This window comes from Diachasma alloeum, unplaced genomic scaffold, assembly GCF_001412515.2.
Source record: "Diachasma alloeum isolate Michigan unplaced genomic scaffold, Dall2.0 Dall_scaffold_00288, whole genome shotgun sequence".
NCBI classification, from domain to species: Eukaryota; Metazoa; Arthropoda; class Insecta; order Hymenoptera; family Braconidae; genus Diachasma; species Diachasma alloeum.
In genome coordinates, this window is record NW_021680427.1 from 521,031 (window position 1) to 540,415 (window position 19,385).

The window sequence follows — 19,385 nt, forward strand, 5'->3', positions numbered from 1 at the left end:
GTTCCGTAATATTTAGACCTGCAACAAAAAAAAGGTCGTGACAAAAATTTTGCTCTCGCCCTTAGATTTCGAGATATTGACTGAAAACTGACGAATAGTCCAAATCGACTTGTAGCGTTTTACCACTTCGCTAGTGATTTCAGAGGAGCCAATGCACCACACGATTACTTCAGCGATAACTTTCAACAGATGTTCCCATCAGAGTATCGGAGATATTTATTTACACCTTTAAGTTGAGATGATTTATGTTGTTTCACTACTTCGCTACCTAGTTCGGAAATTGGGAGATATGATAGATATTTCACAGTTGACTCTTGGTAATTCTGCAGAAATAATTATAAATTTCGAAGAAGAAATTATGCACAAGTATTGATTTATCAGTTCGATAAACATTTTCTTTCAGTTATTGTTCCAATTTTTTGTTTTTTAAAATCAAAACTTGTTTTAAAATACATATTTCGATGTTGAATCATTATGAATAAGTGCAGTGCGTAGATTAAAATATTAAACTGCTTGTTCGATTTATTGCATCTTTTATTAGAATTTCAGTTAAAATCTCTAAAAAGCCAACGAACCACACGATTGCTTTAGCGGTAATTTTTAACAGACCCTTCCGTCAGTTTAAATCGGAAATATTTATCAAAACCTCACCTTTAAGTTGAGATGATTTATGTTGTTTCACTACTTCGCTACCTAGTTCTAAAATTGAGGGATATTCTAGAGATTTCTCAATTGACTTTTAGTAATTCTGCAGAAACAATTATAAATTTAGAAAAAGAAATTATTCAGAAGAATTGATTTGTCAATTTGATAAACATTTTTTTTCAATTATTGTTCCAATATTCTGTTTTTTTAATCAAAAATTGTTTTGAAATAAATATTGTGATGTTGAAAATATCGAAATAAAAAAGTCCCATAAAACCACACATTTTTGAGATATTTGCAGAATTATCAACGCACATCTTCATTTATGAATAAATTAAATGTATAGATTAAAAAATTCTAGTTGAAATTTCTAACAGAAAAAAATAACCCACCAAATAATTTTTTCACGGATAGTTTTCAACAGACCCTTCCGCCAGTTTAAATCGGAGATATTTAACAAAACCACACCTTCAAGTTGTGATGATTTATGTCGTTTCACTACTTCGCTACCCAACTCGGAAATTGGAAGATATGATAGAGATTTCACAATTGACTTTTGATAATTCTGCAGAAACCATTATAAATTTAGAAAAAATTATTTGAGAATTGATTTATCAATTCAGTAAACATCTTCTTCAATTTTTGTTTCAATTTTTCAATCAAAAATTGTTTGAAAATAAATATTCCGATGTTGAAAATATCGACATGACAAAAAAATCTCTCTCAAAACCACGCATTTTCGAGATATTTGCAGAATTATCAACGCACATGCCCATTTATCCGCGCTATTATATCCTCTAATCCGAAATTCAAATGTTTCCCCTCTCATTATCATTTCTCTCTGCTCCAGGAATTATATACATGGGACAAAGGAAACCTACTCGCATATCCAGTGAAATATCAGGATAACGCAACGTTGACATCGATCACTTAATCGTCGAATAAAAATGTAAAAAATCCACTATTATAAAAAAATCTTGAAAACAATCAGATTTCGCGTTATGCAGCAGTTCAATCCCTTGGTACATGTAGGTAAATAAAAAAATGTTGATTTCCCCGAGTGTACCATTGTGATGGGAGTGCACCGCGCGGATATTGATCTCTACATTTTTTATTCTTCTTCCCTCTCGATTGATTGAACAAAATATTATTAACCCATCCCAGTACCACCTAGAAATGGTCTTTCCTAAATATTTTATACTAAAAAATAATTGTTATTTTATTAAGCTTATGAAATATTCTATTGTATAAGTGGAATGTATGTGCGGCTCAATTTATATGAAATTATATTCAAGCCATCGCAAGACTGCACAATTGACGATCATATTTCATTTACCCCCTGTCAACTTCAGATCTACATCGTCAATTGAAACCTCCAACATGATTTTGAATATTCAAAATTGAAAGATAAATTATTTGGACAATGGAAAATTCTAGTGGAAGCAGCAGTGAAGCGGTAAAACGTAAAAATTCACGGCGAGAATATTCAGTAAAAATTACGGAACTTAAAATTCGCTCACCGATTACGGTGTCGACTCAGAAAATTTAAGTGACGGTATCGTAATTTTTCACAGGGGATTCAGATAAAAATTTCGGAACGCTCTGGAAAAATTCTGTGACAGTTCCGTAAAATTTCCTACAACCACATTTCGCTCCGGAATTACGGAAAAGATACGCAATTTTTATTGAATATTTCTCTCCGTGTTAATTTTCTCATCTTAAAAAATATTGTTATTTCTTGTTGAGTGATTCCGGACGAAATGGTCGAAAAACTTTTCGTGCGCTCGGTTGCACCAAGCCTAGTTAAGAAAATCCTCAGTTAACCCTAACATGGTCATCAAATGCGACCCTGCGATTGGTCACCTCCGCGGGGATTCCCCGCTGTGTTATTTAGGCTTTAGCGTTGCCGAATTCACTCTACACTGCCCGGACGCATTTAGCGAGTTTCCGGCAACGCCGCGTCATGGGCAATTTCTTCAACATGAGAAAAATAATTCATCCGTCCGAAATAATTTGTTTTCTTCAGGAATTTTGGAAAGTATGTTGTTCTAAAAACTACTAAAATTTTTTAGAAACTTCAATTGACAAAGCCAAATTTTTTTGAATCGTTCCGGTTAGCCAGTCAATTGTAATGAAAGAAAAACGACGCGCGGCGAGGTTTCCCTCAAGTATCGGAATAAATAAAAATAATTTGCCGATCAATTTCGATGGAAAATTCATCGAAGGTACAGTTGACTCTCTGTACACTGATAAAACGGTTTAGTCGAACCAAACGAGACTTTTTAACTATTACCACGATTTGTTAAGTATTCAGACAGTTAAAAAGCCTCGTTTGGTGCAACTGAATCGTTCCACCTTTTCTATCAGTGTAGCTCTCCACGTCTCTAGTTCTCCAGGCGTCACCGAGCGAGGGGAGCGTTGCCTCCCACTACGTGTGCGACGTCACGCACGGGAGACAGCCCCGGAGGAGAAGTGTGTTTTGGGACATGGAGATAAAGTGCTCCTTGCCAAAGGAGGAACCCCAGCCATGTACCCCCACTGTATCCAAATCCTCACTGCTCATGCTCTCCACCACTCCAATTTTGTTGTTGTTTAACTTAGTTTTTATTCAAAAATAAAACAGTCAGTATTTACAATATTTTCAAACATTAAAAACTAGTGAAAAAAAAGTTCTATGAAGAATATTTTATATAATATGTAAACTTTGGCCGGGAGAGGTTCTCGAGTTCATTAAATATTTTGAAATTAATTATGGTAGTTTTGGTAACATTGTATTTCTCTTTGAGATTGATTTGTTATTTTTTCACACACCTGCACGGAAAGTTCGTACTTTCCTCCCGCTCATCAAAGAGTAAAACGAACTTCCCTTTGCAGGCGTGTTAAAAAATAGCATGTGCACCTCGGGCGGGAAAACATGACTTTCCGCCCTCGATGCACAATATACTATTTTGCAATCGGTATCTGTTAATTTGTGGTGCAAACTAGTATATTTCGATACAAGTGTGGAAAAGTGTTTTTTCACACCGCTGCACGGAAAGTTCATACTTTCCTCCCGCCCATCAAAGAGCAAAATACGGACTTTCCTTTGCAGACGTGAGAAAAAATCGCATTTGCACCTTGGGCGGAAAGTCTTGACTTTCCGCCCTTGATGCACAATATATTATTTGGCTTGTGAGGTTTATAGCACGAGCTGGAGGCAAATCATATAGTCCCACCAACCACAAAAAAAAATTTTCATCACGCTGTGTATAAAGTGACATTTTACGCACGCTCTGCTTGCGCAAAATCCCGCTTCCCTCACATTGTGATAAAAAAATTGGGTTCAATACTCGCGGGAAAAGTGTTTTTAGACTCGTGGGATTATATCACTCGCCTTCGGCTCGTGCTATAAACTTCCCACGAGCCCAAATACACTTTCCCGCAATCGTATCGAAATATACTATTCCCATGAGTATCGAACGATATATTTTCATCGCACTGTGTGAAAAGCGGTTATGCGCACGCGGAGCGTGCGTAAAATTTCCCTTTCTGCACAAGTGATGAAAAGTCTTTTATGCCACTCATGCCTGAAACCGGCTGGATTACACACTCGACGCTTCGCGTTTCGTGTCTAATTCAGCCGGTTTCAGGCTTCGTGACATAAAATTTTGTTCAGTACTTGTTGGGAAATTTCGTCCTTAACGTGTGTGGTTACATCACTCGCCTTCGGCTCATGCTGTAAACCCCACACACGTTAAAGACGATATTGCCCCACATGTACTGAAATATAGTATTTTGTTTGCTTAGGTGTAATAAAAAAAAGTACGACAGTATTTGCATGTCCCACTACTCCAATCGAGGTTATTTCTCTGGCAGAATTCAGTATATCTATAGCGTTCTCACTTGAATAGTTGCGGTGTCTCTATCATAAGACCCGCCAGTTACGCATATGGAGAAATGGCAACCTCTGGCTTTCCGTTCTTGGAATCTATAGCCCCGAAAGTGTAGCGCTGCGGAGAGTCGACCGTATTTCACCAAAAAAAAACGTGGTGTATCGATGTATCATCACTATTTGCCAATAATACCACTAATTATGAAGTATTTTCTGGATGTTCACGACCGGTGTATCGATGTATCATCACTATTTGCCAATAATACCACTAATTATGAAGTATTTTCTGGATGTTCACGACCGAATGACTGAATGATAGCACTCTACGACGAATTCCTAAATTTTTCTAACTGTGGAATAAATTCACCCGAGGGGAAGAACAGAAGGAAAAAATGAACAAAAGATTATAGGAAAAGTGATATGAAAATTACTGAACGTAAAGATTCGCTGGAAATACCGTAAAGCTTATCCTTTTTTTTCTGTACTTTTACATGAAAAATTCATAAATTGGCAAAAAGCAAAATTTCTGCATTGTCTTCTTCATTTAAAATAAAAATCTCTGAAATACAATTTCGCTCTCCGATTACTTGGATTGCACAGTATTTTTTATTGAATTTTTCTCTCTATGATAGAAGCATACTTTGTTGCGATGAATTAATAAGAGTAACAGCGACACCTTCGCCTATGATCCCCCTGTTCCCGGGTGTTCTCTAGTTTCTGAAACACTCATCTCCATCGCAAGACCGTACAAGTGACGATCATATTTTATTCACCCCCTGTTAACTTCAGATCTCCTACATCGTCAATTGAAAACTTCAACATGATTTTGAATCTTCAAAATTGAAAGATAAATTATTTGAACAATGGAAAATTCTAGTGGAATCAGCAGTAAAGAGGTAAAACGTATAAGTTGATTTTTCGCATGTTAAAAAATATGATGTTATTTCTTGTTGAGTGATTCCGGGGGAAAGAGTCGAAAAACTCTTCGTGGTGGGCTTCTTTTCAAACACAAAAAAAAGTTTTCCAACATTTTCTTCTACAGAAGAAAAAAACGAACAAAAAATTACGGGAAAATGATGTGAAAAGTACTGAACTAAAGATTCTCAGGGGAAACCGTAAAGTTTATCCATTTTTTTTTGTACTTTTACATGAAAAATTTAGAAATTTCACTGTTCTTCTCGGAGGAATTGTGTTACAAAACAGAAAATTTATGCAACGCCTTCTTGATTCCAAATGAAAATCCCTTGAATATAATTTTACTCTCCGATTACTTACATTGTACAGTAATTTTTATTGAATTTCTCTCTGCGTGATAAGAACATACACGAACAACTTCACTAGAACAACCTAGCGAATTCGCCAGACAATTTCCCTAGTAGAAATTGATCGAAATTCTACATCTATGCCTATACCATTGAATGTCGCACGCCAACTCACGCCGCGATGTTTTTGCGCCATGAAATTTCTATTTCTGTCTATTGGATTTTCTGATCCAATTAGTTTTGGACTTCCTATTAGTTTTGGCAGAGTTTTTTTAAATGTTCAATAGAAAATATTCTATAGAAAATGTCAATAGAATTAGATTTTTCTGCACACCTTATTCTATTGAGATATTGTCTATCGAATTTCCTCGACTCAAATTTTATAAGTGTTCATCCGATTTTTTTTTTCAAGAAAATGAAACAAAAAAACTAAGAAAATTAGACACATTAAAATTCTATAGAAAATATCTCAATAGAATAAGTTGTATAGAAAAATAAAATTCTATTTTCTATTGAACATTTCAATAGAATTGCCCAAAATTAATTGAAAGATCAGTAGAAATCCAATAGAATTGTCTAGCGAATTCCCTCAGTTTTTATATTAAATTTTTTGATACGTGAACATACGTTTTTCGATGAATCAATTAGAGTAATACTGCAACACCTCCCTCTTCTTATTCCCCTGTTTCTCTTAATTCTCTAATTTCTGAAACATTCATGGCCCTTTGTATATTTGTCCTATCCACAGTAAAACTGCACGATTAACGATCACATTTTATTTACTCCCTGTCAACTTCAAATCTCCTATCTCGTAAATTAACAACTTCAACAACATTTTAAAAATTCAAAATTGAATGATAAATTCTTTGGACAATGGAAAATTCTAGTGGAGTCAGCAGTGAAGAGGTAAAACATAAAAGTAAATATTTCGCATGATAAAAAATATGATAGTTATTGTTGAGTGATTCAGGGAGAAATGGTCGGAACTTTTTGCTTGCTGACTTTTTTTTGCACACAAAAGAAGTCTTCTGACATTTTCTTGAATTGAAACGAATAGAATTCATTTTTTAAATTGAATTCAACGGAAAATTGTGAAGAAAGTGAGTAAAAATTCGCCGGAGATAGCTAAATTTATACATATTGTAAAGAATGGGCACATTTGAAAATGAATAACTGTTTATTAAAGATTTTGGGACTAGAAAACAAGATAAAAGACTAACGGGAAAGGAAGAGACGATCGTACATGATGGTAGTTTGAGAGAGAGGAAAAGGGAAAATACGTAACAATATTTTCATTAATTTTTCATCAGCAACTCATAAATTTGAAGAAGTAAATGTACCCTTTACGTCGCATTTTTTCTCAATTCCAAAGGAAAATCCCTGGAATAAAATTTTGTACTCTCCGATTAACTAAATTATACAGTAATTTTTCGTTGACTTTTTCTCCGTGGAGTACAGTGAAACGTCGCCTTTGTATCCCCCTGATCCTTATAGTCCTCTCGTTTCCGCTGGGAATCACTCATAGTTTCCTATATTTTTGCTCCCCACTGCGACACGCACTCTGGTCATAAACCCCTTGTAATTAGGAGAGATTATATGAAAAAAGAGAGGTTTTACTGAGATCAAAAATTATCAATTTGACTCGTTAGAGGACAGTATGGCGAAATGGAGTTTCTTGAATCATTAGGAGAGAGGAGAGGAGCTTGGAAAAATTATGATGGAAAAAGTTGTCTATTAACCCTAGATTGGTCACCATACATGAGGGAAACCCGCCGCGCGTCGTTTTTCTTTAATTAAAATTGATTGGCTAACCGGAAAAATTCACAAGTTGACATTGTCAATTGAAGTGTCTAAAGAGTATCTTATCTTATAGAGGTATTTTATAGAGAGGTATCTCATACGAAACCGCTACTGTATTTCCTCAAATTCCTAGAACAACAAATTATTTAGAACAGATGAATTATTTTTTCCCACGTTACCTAAATGAAATTGCCCATCACGCGGCGGTGCCGAAAACTCGCTAAACGCCCCCGGGCAGTGCAGAGTGTATTCGGCAACGCTAGAGCCTAAATAATACGGCGGGGAATCCCTACGGAAGTGATCAGAGTCGCAGGGTCGCGTTTAGTGACCAGACTAGGGTTAAAAAAGATGGAGTGAATCAGCGCTGCCAACTTGTGCCTCGAACCGAACGGCACGACATTGTTACTTACTCTATCCATATCAATTATTGTTCAATTATCCAAAAGACAAGCTATGAAAATAAAAGAAGGCTTGAAATATGTGGGAAAAAAATAGAAGAGTTGTTAAAAAATAGTTCGAACGCAAAATGGTCGCAATAGATTGAAAATTTGTAATAGAAATTTCTTTTTTTTTCATTCAGCGATTGATTTTCTGCGGGAGAACAATATATTTTCCCCTATCTCACCTCCTGCATGCCCACCCCGCCATAAATACCTTAAAAGGCTCGTTAACAGTAACTAAATCCTTCCATCAGTGTACCCATTTAATCCCCCACTCATTCGTTAACTGTTAACTAATGGTGTTAATAGATAAAAAGCCTCGTTAACAACAACTAAATCCTTCTATCAGTGCACCGCTTTAATCCCATACCCTCAAATAGAATTTTCCGTATTTACTTTCTGAATATCAAATTCCGATTGCAGGTTTGAAATTTTCTCGAATGGATTAATCGTGGGGCTGGTCACTTTGGAAATCACTGGACCACTCGATTGGAAATCAAGGAAGAAATCACCAGAAATCACTGAAAATCAAGTGATGTCCATTTCCGGTAGTGACTTCTAATGACTACCGGAAATCATCAGAAATCATAAAATCAGACAATTTCAGAAATAATTATAAATAATAATAATAATTCAGAAGCGAAGTGGTCAAACGGTTTAAGTCAATTTAGTCTTTAGTTGAGTTTCCCAGAAATATTTCCGAATTTAAGGGAGATAGCAAAATTTTCGTAATAACCTTTTTTGTAGAGCGAGTGGAGTGCTACCACTCATGAAAAAATCAATGGAAAATCTAGCGAATTAGCTAGAAAATTTTATTGGAATTCTATGGGGGGTTTCTATAGGATTTCTATTGGAATTCTATTGAAAAGTTCTATTTGTTTTTTGTGCTGACTCTATTGGATGTTCGATAAAAAAAAGTCAATAGATTTCAAATTTCTGTTCAAATTTTTCTCTTGAGATTTTTTCTATAAGAATGCTTGGGCATCAAGTTTCTAGTTTTTTCCAACTCGGATTCTACAATCTAAAATAAAACTAAATCCAGCGGAAAAATTTTGCGCCCAATAATTCAAATAGAAAAAATTTAAGAGAAAAACTCAAACAGAAATTCGAAATCTATTGAATTTTTCTTATTGAATAGCCAATAGAATCAGCGCAAGAACAAATGGAATTTTTTAATACAATTCCAATAGAAATCCTATAGAAACCCCACAGAATTCGTATAGAATTCCAATAGAACTTTCTAGTGAATTCGCTAGGTTTTCTATTGAATGTTTTCCTGTGTGACTAAAAAGGTTATGAGAAAAATTTTGCTATCTCCCTTAGATTTCGAGATATTCATTGAAAACTGGCCAATAGCCAAAATCGACTTAAACCGTTTGACCACTTCACTACTGAATTAATGATAATTAGAAATCATCGATGAAAGTGAAACCTAATTTTTTTATTCTAACTCACTCGTACGATCCCGTCCGACCCTGATGACTTTCTTATGCACATGTCATTTGATTCTTACTATCACATCCATAAGGTCGTTCTAAACTCTTTGGTTCCCCGAATCTTACCCATATTCGATTATCGATAGATGCCCCACTTTGCTCCCGAAATCATGATTTTTCGAGTGATTTCTTGAAATCAAGAAATCATCAGGATCTACTAGAAATCATGGAAATCACGAAAAATCAAAAGAAATCATGATTTTCAATTCTTATTGAGAAACCGCAAAAATCATTCAAGAAATGACAGGAAATCATCCCATCAGGAAATCACTGAGCCACCCGATTCAGAAGTCACCAGCCTCTCGGGATTAATACATTTTCCTCTATTAACGAAGGGAAACTTTTTTTCCATTTTTTCTCAAACTAGGAAAAGGGCGCGCGCTTCGCGCGCTTTTAATTCATGGCCCTTCAGTCAAGCTAAGTTATTATCATAGATGGTTAATATTTATTTATGGTCCATACTTTTCTTTAAGGATCGTTTTCACTATTAAAAAAAGAATGGCATGTTTTTTGTCAACAATTTTTAAAACGATTCACTTTTGGACATAATTGGAATTTTAATGGGACGTGGAGAAGGACTTGAAAATTTTTATGATATTACATATATTATATATGCTTATATTTCATATATAATATAATAATATAATTATTTTTAAAAAATTTGATAAAAAATGAAAGTATACGTATAAAATATTTTTCTATATTTATTTTTTTATTATAATATCATTATAATATTAAATACATATATATATATATATATATATATATATATATACATATATTCATGAAAATATAAAGATATCAATAATATATCTAAAAATTATATTAAAAAAAATGAAATGAATGAAAAAATAAAAATGTAAATATAATTTTTTTTATATCATATATCATTTTTTTCTTTGTTATAATATATATAATAGATAATTAATACAGATAATTTGAAAGAAATTCAATCAAAAGGTATTCAAGTTTAAGACTGAAATATTCCTAAGTATAGGCATGGCGGAATAGATTGCTGACAAAAATCGTTACATTCTTTTTTTAAAAAGAGGACAAGATTGACACCCTTAACTCACAACATTATAACTGAATCGCCCATTTCGCTCAACGCCCTATTACCCTCCATCCCAGAAACGTATCCGGAAATGATTGGGCATCCCTCAAAAAAGCGAAATGAAAGGAGTCTGCAACGTCGAGCTGCTCACGGTCTGCGTGCCCCATCCGGCAAAGGTAATGCCCCCAAACTCAAATAATATGACAATAAGGTAAAGTCATAACAATAGGTTTTCATCGGTGGATTTATTCTGGGTTACTTGATGCGAGTACGTCACACGCGAGGTGGAAAATTCTGCTCCCGACAAACTTCAAGTTCAGCAGATATTCCGGGGAATAACGTCGATGGCTCCAGCAAAAACTTTGGAAACTCCCATGAGGCAGAAGGAAAATGCGACAACTCGGTTACGAAAAAACGTCACAAATTTCTTCACTACGATTACAACTCTGCGCATGAGGATTGAATTCTCTGGAAACTCATGGGCTCCCGGTATAGTATGAAATAATAAATCTAGGGGGTGGAGTGGGTGGGCAGATTCGTATGTACTCTTTACTCCGATATACTTTCTTTGCGTGGCACCGACGCGGAGTAAGTACTGGTAGTTGAGTCCCCTCACGTGCGGTACTTGGGAGAAATAATGATTAGTGCACACGGTCCGTGTGTTGGCCACTTGTACGGGGTCAAAGCGCCACTTCTCAGTACGCGCTATGTCGACAAGGATTCTCCTCATCTTTTCAATTTTTTTATTCTTTGTTTAGTAATCAAGTTTGTGCCAACTGAGTCCTCCGGTTTGTTAGAAATGCCGTTCTTTCTCGTGTTTCAATTAGATTGCTGGGGCGAGATTATTACTGGGTTTTTTTCTGTGCCTTGGAATAATGAAATTTCATATTTTTTAGTTTCTGGGGGAAAAGACTGAGAGGAAACACTGCTTTTGACAAAGTTGATTTACTTAATACGGGAAAATAGTCTCTTGTCAATTTAGAAAATCGAGAAATCTGCTAAAAAAAAATAAATCATTTATCAATAATGTGAATAATAATAATGTTAATGTTAGCATTATTAATGTTATAAATAGTTTCGTATTCAGACCTACAAAAAAAAGTCTTTCAATGGGTTAAGATTCTCTTGTCCTGAGAGAATTTTTAAGGGAAATCGTCGATGAAGTTTGAAGTCTTCACCGGGCGTTGGGACCCATTGCACAGTTTGTGAAATATGACGGAATATGGGAATAACTAGGGAAAAGCGCGGACCCGATCAATTTTGCCCGTATAACCACGAAAAACTTCATTTTTTTCCTATTTTTGCCTTCAAAATGCTCCTTGCGCCGTAGTTTTCATACGATTTTAGCTTTTTTTTTATGTTCGTTACACTCCAAAGAATAAAGTTAAGCATCCGTTTTACTTCATTCGCAATAGATTATGAATTAATGAATTTTGAATTTCATAAATTTGACTCTATTCTAGAGATGCGAGAAATTTATGAAATTCAAAATTCATTTATTCATGATCTATTGCGAACAAAGTAAAACGGATTCTTAACTTTATTCTTTGGAGTGTAACGAATATTTTTAAAAAAAGCAAAAATCGTATGAAAACTGTTGCACAAGGAGAATTTTGAAGGTAAAAACAGGAAAAAATTGAGTTTTTTGTTTTGTGCTTATACGGGGCAAAATCGATCGGGTCGCGATTTTCCCTAGTTATTCTCATATTCCGTCCCAAGACCCAGTGAAGATTTAATTTTACCGACGTATCCCCTTAACCAAAACACATACACCCGTTCATACAAAGTTTTCGAGATATTACCGTTTTTCCGTTTTTTCATAAAAAAAAACTTTGTAATCACTCTAGCTTGTGGAAAGATCGAGATATCAACTTGAAATTTGGACAGCAAATTTGTATACCCGTTCATCCACGGAGAGAAATTTTTGATAAAAATTATCCTACCGTTCTATAAAAGTGTACCATGAGTCATCGTTTCCTCATTTCTATCCCGAAATTTATTAAAAATAAATATATGATGATCAAATTTTATTCTGTTAGGGAAATTTTATCCTGATAAAAATTCCCTTGAATTTTCAGAGAAAGCCTTTAAAATTCTTGGAATTCGAGAAATTTTTGAAGGAATCCCCGGAAAATTCAGAGGAATCTGGAATTCAGGGAGCGATTTCTCTGGATTTTCCTGATTTTTCAATAATTTTCCCGAAATAATTAAACTGAAATTTACAATTCTCACGGATTTCTCCACCGAAATTTCCAATTCTCTTACCGGGAATTTCAGTTAAAAATTTGTAACAGTATAATGAAAAATTTGTTGATTGCATTTCGTTAAATTTTCATTAACTATCAGAAATTTCAATCTCATATATTACCCTATCATCTAAAAAATTAAAGAATTTGCCTCACGAAATAGATCATAACAATATTGTGACACGATACGGAATATCATGCAATCCACATATCCAATCCACGGTATGCTATTTATCAATTTTTACTTTTTCTGCGGGAGTCGTTTTTTATGTTCGCTTGAGATATGATACTCTTTTTTTGTTTCAATGAGATTCGCTACGAGGAGAACAAATAATGTTATTTACTTTGTGAGCAATGGAAACATGGGATTATAGATATTTTATTCGCGCAGATCTCTTTGAAGTGCGGATGTGTAGATATTGAGGCGTGTGATAGCCAGCCAAACAACTCGAGGAATATGGTAATGGGGTATTAACCGGATGGTAAACACTTTGATGATGATGAAATTTTAGCTGGTGAGAACTGTTTATTTTCTCAAAATATTAAGGATGTCAACAAATGTATCAATTTTCTGATAAATTAATCCGTTCATTTCAAATAAATTCTCTGTTAAGGCCCGGGTGTACTATCTTTCGAACGTTATCTCGATGTCTTTTTCATCTTTCGTCATCTGAAATTGTCAATTAAGTCCTGCATCATGCAGAAGTTTTGAGAAATTATGAATGAATAATCAAAAAACAGTAGAAAACATTCTTAATTTTTTCAAAGAGCATTTTTAATTTATATTCAGAATAAGTTGAATAACAAGAAATTGAAAAATGTATCTGATTTACGGTGACAAATGGCGGCCTGTCACCCAATATCATGCAGGGGGAAGACTGATTTCGTAAATCTTTTCCCACACTGCACAGAGACATTTATTACGGCAAAGGCTCTCTGAAAAAAGTTGTAATATTTTGGAGAATTTTTTAATCGCACTTTTATGACATAAAAATGGCAGATGACTACATACCACTGTTTTGAAAATTGAGATATCTAGCTGTCACTTCCCATGAGGAGTTAGTGTTATGTTATCCACCATGGAAAATTACAACTAATAGATAGGGGAGGTTGGGGTAAAATGGACACTTTTGACTTTTTTAAAAATATTAGTGACGGGTTGAAATGTTGATGAAATTTAATCTTTTTTTTTTCAATACAAAGAACAATTCTTTCCCTTTCTGATGAGCCAAAACTGAGCTCTATTGATACATTTGTTTCTGAGTTATGGATAATTTGATAAAAGTCTAAAGTGTCCATTTTATCCTACCCTTCCCTAATTTGCCACAGCGAATCAGATATTTGTAATTTCCACTTTTTTCAACTCATTCTGAATCTCAATTCAAAACGCTCTTTGAAAGAGTTCAGATTTTTTTCTATTTTTTTTATCATTCTATCATACTTTTTGGGAATTTCTACAAGATGTACTACTCAATTGACAAGTTTGGATTAAGAAAGATAAAAAAAAGTCCAGATAACATTCGAAAGATAATACACCCGGGCCTTAAAATCACATGAACATTTTACGGTCTGTGAATCGCCTTTATTGTGTAAACAATTTTCCTGCGTTAACAAGGCGTCGTAACCATTAATACCATTCATTAACCATTAACGAATCGTGTGAATAGTTAAGAAGCTTCGTTAACAGCAACTAAATTCTTCTATCAGTGTATGTATTTCAGGACGCGTTTGGCAGGTGAGCTTTTGTTACCGGTGCTTCGGGGCTGTTATCGCTACTATATAGAGCCCTCTCACAATATAAAACGAGCAGCATTCAGGTTCAAGTGTAAATTTTATAGTGATGCTCTTTTCAAAGTGGTAATATTTTTCCATTCTTTTCCAACTCGCTCTGCAAAAAAAAAAATGATTTTCAGAATTTACTAGTTCCACGAGCCCGAGTGCATTATTCTAGGTGAAGGCTCACGTCAAATAGCTTGAGGAACATTTCGCTTCGCTGGTGAATTCGCGGGAAACCCTTTCGTAACATAATTAGCATCGACATTCTGCCCCTTTCTCAATTCTTTCGTATCATCATATTTTTTTCATTCTATAAAACCATTGGCATCTCTAGATAGATAAGATCTGCAGTTAAGGATATGCAATTACCTGTAATGAAGCCATTTAAATATTACGTCACACGTTTTTTTATCCTTCCCCTTTAGTCACAAGCCGTGAGGAACGTGGATCCCCATGGGCCCCTCTTGTATATTACGTCACAAAATCCACGACACCCTTTTTTTTGTTGAAAAAAATATGAATAAAAAGCAAAAAGGAAAGCAAATCATAAGATGAACAATTAAATCTTTATGCGATGTTCTTTGAACATTCCTCAACTTATTAAAGTGTTGCCATCACAGCATTCCGAAATAACCCTTTGTGTTTTGGCGGGTTGAATTTTCACAGTGCTAATTGCTATAGTTGCACATAAAGGTGCACGATGCAAGCGATAATTTTTAACATTAAATTTGTATTATTCACTTCTTTCGACAATTTAATCAACGTTGCTGTTATTTCTCCAAAATCCTCTGACTCCTTCACTGAATTCATTAGTATGGAGATGCGTGTGAACATCAACTGGTAAAATCCTTATTCTTTTACGTGAGAAAAGAAGACGGCACGGAGATAGGAATGGGTCATGTCTTTAAAATCGATGTTGTGAATTCATTTTTCTGGAAAAAATGTCGATTATTTAAAAAATCGATGTTTGCAGCATTACACAGAAAAAAAATAGTATATTGTATTACTAGTGCGTAAAGTTCAAGAGCGAAGCTTTACGCACGCTCGTTAACTTTACGCGCGCCGTGCGGAAAACAACCGCTTTACGCACACTAAACCGTTTCGAAAAGTGCACTGTTTAGGCAGGTATCACAAAATAGTATGTTTTTACGAATAATATTTTTCATCACAATGTGGTGGAAATTGGACTTTTAGGCACGCGGACCGTGCCGAAAAGTTCACTTTTCATCACAGCGTGATGAAAACAATTTTTTTCAATATATTTTTTCAATCTCGTTTTTATTGAAAATCTATATTTAAAAAATACAACCCGAGGAACTTACGTTTCAATGATGAGTACTCCTGGAGATTCAGATTTTGCAGTTCGAAACAGGGTTGTTGATTAATTGAAACAAATATATTGAATATTTTCCGTGGCTGGACGTTAGCTGCAATAATTGTTATTTGTTATTTATATTATTACTTTGGCCTTGTGACGAAAATCGCTATTGTGTGGGGGAGAGTAGGGCAAGATGAAACACTCAAAAAAACGACTGTTTGACGTAATTCAAGGAAAAAAAATTTTTTTTATTGAATATTTTTTTTATAAACTTTTTTTTCATTCTTGGAAGTACTGATGAGAATAATAATTTTCCATTCAGTAGAATGAATAGTTATTGAGAAGTTTTGACGGGCGATGATTTTGTCAATGGATTAACTGAAAAAAAATGAAACAGCAAAATCCAAAGTCCAGGGCCAGGCCCAGGGGGAAACCCAGAAGGGGAAAAGGGAAAATATGATGCTGAATTTCAATCGAATAATCCATTGACGAAATCTTCGCCCATCAAAACTTCTCAATAATTTTCCATTTTGCATCGAAGATTATTATTCTCGTCAGTAGTCACAAGAATAACAGAAAAGTTGACAAAAAAAAATTTAATAAAAAATTTTTTTTGTTTGAATTGCGTCAAACCGTCGTTTTTTTGACTGTTTTATTTTGCCCACTCTCCCCTAATTATGTCGATTTTTCCTCTCAGTATTCACAACACGTTTCTTTCCTTTCAGTTTATGAATGTTGGAAAATATTTGAACAAAGAAAAAATGTCCAGAGTACTCAGACGTCCTCAAAGGTAATTTCTGAATTTTCCACTTATACAAATCTGGATGCTTCACTCTGCTAGGTGAGCGCTGGCAAATTACAACAACTCGACCCGGCACTTCCCCCAGTGATAAATGAAGGACAGATCCTCCTGTAATATAATTCCAACTACCAAGAAAGAGGGAAAGAACATCACAAAGGCGCCGGAGTAATACAATTGACACCAAAAGAATGAATTGCAAAAGGTCAAACGACATGATTTCAAAAAATGAATGTAAAAAATTTATTAAAAATTCTCAAACCGATTGAATAACAAAGAATTTTCATTTGAAATACGTGAATGCGGGTTGCAGTGGGAATCCAGTGTACACGTAGACAGGCCTGTTGAATGCAAAGGAATTTGCTATTGCCAGTGCAGGATTAGATTGTGAATCCTCTTCGGATTCGTTCGATTGTGTAGTGGGTTCTCGACTTCTCGGTGTCATTGTGGTTGTTGTGGTAGTTGTGAGGTCCTCACGATCCGATGAGCCTGAGGGTGGCCCGTAGGAGTTATCGATGCGCGGTGGATAATTATAATGATTGGAGTGATGAGCACTGTCATGAGCATTGAAGCTCTGTCCGGACGGACGCCATCCACTTGGTTTGTACGGACGTTCGTACTGACATACCACTGCACTGATGACAATCAGGAGGATTATCGAAACCTGGGAATTAAACTCGTTATCGTTGATTGAAACAACAATTTTGTTGGGATTTTATGAAAATAGGGAAGTTGAATTCAATTTACAATCCAATTTTTTTCTTTTATGTTTACGTAATCTACAAACGATGAGCGGTTTTAAGAGATGAAATGAGGAGAACTTTTTTATGAGAATTTCATGAACTTCTCAAACCCATTATTTCCAGAGATAATTACGTAATAATAATGATGAATGGAGATTCACCCCCGGAAAAAAACTTTGTCTTTCATGAAAAAAATGAAAATAGGAGAGACCGGGGCAAAATGAAATAGATGAGCATTTCAATAGAATCAGCCAACACCTAATAGAAGGTTCAATTGAATTCCAATAGGATTGTCGCAAGAATTCGTTAGGTTTGTCTATCAAATTTTTCCATCTGTGTAAACATGTATCGTTCATAATTAAGGAACCAAAATTGGGGATTATATAAAAAAAACTATTTTCGATAAATCGTTGGGGATTTTTTTTAAGCCCCGGGTGTACTATCTTTCGAATGTTATCTGGATTTTTTTTATCTTTCGTAATCCAAAATTGTCAATTGAGTGGTACATCATGTAGAAATTCCCAACAATTATGATAGAATGATTAAAAAAAAATAGTAAAAATTCTGAACTTTTTCAAAGAGCGTTTTTAATTGAGATTCAGAATGAGTTGAAAAAAGTGGAAATTACAAATATCTGATTCGCTGTGGAAAATTATCTATTAGCTGCCATTTTTCATGGTGGATAACAACACTAACTTCTCATGGGAAGTAACGGCTAGGTATCTCAATTTTCAAAACAGTGGTATGTAGCCATCTGTCATTTTTATGGGATAAGTGTGATTAAAAAATTCTCCAAAACATTACAACTTTTTTCGAAGACCCTTTTCCGTAATAAATGTCTGTGCAAAAATCACGTAGAAAATACAAAAGACGAAAAATTTTTTTTTCGGGATGAACCTCCCCTTTATCTATTCATTAATAAAGCGATGGATGGAATATACGAATGGAAAAAAATATATACATGTTGTTAAAAAAGATATCTCCCAACAATATTGACTATCTCGCCATCTACTACTCTATTAATTAAATGGATTGATTGTTTAATTACTTAATTACTTATTTCAATCAATGAATTATTTCATTTATCGAATGTACCTCAAATTTAGCGATTACATCAATTTATTATTTATATTAATCACCTAACTAATTTGATGATAACATTAATGTATTTTATTCCTATAATAACTCATAAATACCTGAGCAACACTCATTTCCACGTGCGTCCAGGTCATCAAAACATTCGACTGAGCAATTTCAACTCCCGTCGAGGCTTTTTATAAGCGGCTTTTCGACCCCCACGTGCCATGAAATTTTTGTATGCATTGTTTCGCATAAAAATTGGATTTGCCTTTCCCATGAGTGAACTATCGCTGTTCACCCATATTTTTCGCATCTCGTTGCGCCACACAAATTTCGGTATCACGTAATTTGGGGGGTACTCTGTATGCGTCACTCGACGTTAGACTACTTAGTTGTCGGTACGGTGTGGTGTAACGTGTGTTTGGGATGTCTGATGTCAGTCGGGGATATTAATTGATTGTTAAGCAATCGGGAAGAGTTTGTTTATACGAATCAACTGAGTGAAATGAAGAGGTTTTCATTAAATAAAATTCTAATGTAAATATTGAGAATATCTATAAGTGCTTTAAACTTTTTTCGTTGAAATTCGGAAATTTGAAAAATACAAAGAAATGAAAAAAAGCCAAGTCAGATGTGTCAAATGAATGGCCATAGGGCACAATCAGATGTCTATGAGAAAAATATTTCTAACTCGAGTTGGAAAAAAATTCCTCAACCTCCCTTCATTTCATAGAGAATTTTTTCCAATCCTATCACTAGAAATTAAGGACAAAAATGCTTCTTTAAAAATAACGTTTTTTCCTGATAAATACCTAGGCATTTAATTAGGAAATTCAATTGAATTTGTTTTGAACT

General features: G+C 34.6%; 2 protein-coding genes and 1 long non-coding RNA gene across 3 annotated transcripts in view; 2 read left to right on the forward strand and 1 right to left on the reverse strand.

Annotated features, from left to right (window-relative positions):
* The window catches only part of LOC107038799, a 97,383-nt gene extending 95,420 nt beyond the window's left edge, over positions 1–1,963 (forward strand). Inside the window, exon 16 of the mRNA XM_015258082.2 lies at positions 1,496–1,963. Coding sequence (XP_015113568.1) covers positions 1,496–1,579 — 84 coding nt within the window. The 3' untranslated portion in view covers positions 1,580–1,963. The remainder of the gene's footprint in view (positions 1–1,495) is intronic.
* Positions 1,964–5,322: 3,359 nt separating this feature from the next.
* On the forward strand, positions 5,323–16,972 carry LOC107038803. The gene is made up of 4 exons (XR_001460920.1): positions 5,323–5,412; positions 10,646–10,744; positions 10,798–11,057; positions 16,750–16,972. It is a non-coding gene; the product is annotated as an uncharacterized LOC107038803 (long non-coding RNA).
* LOC107038802 lies at positions 16,927–18,724 on the reverse strand. The gene is made up of 2 exons (XM_015258085.1): positions 18,647–18,724; positions 16,927–17,371 (listed from the first exon to the last, which is right to left on the reverse strand). Exons 1-2 carry the CDS (start codon positions 18,680–18,682, stop codon positions 16,991–16,993), a joined length of 417 nt encoding a protein of 138 aa, XP_015113571.1. The 5' UTR covers positions 18,683–18,724; the 3' UTR covers positions 16,927–16,990.
* Between the last annotated feature and the right edge of the window lie 661 nt (positions 18,725–19,385).

What these genes read in the sequence shown, in the direction of transcription:
- LOC107038802 (XM_015258085.1), bottom strand. Translation starts at nt 18,682, where the DNA reads ATGACCTGGACGCACGTGGAAATGAGTGTTGCTCAG. An exon ending in TGGAAATGAGTGTTGCTCAG is followed by an intron (nt 17,372 to 18,646) that starts GTATTTATGAGT and finishes TTTAATTCCCAG; the next exon opens with GTTTCGATAATCCTCCTGAT.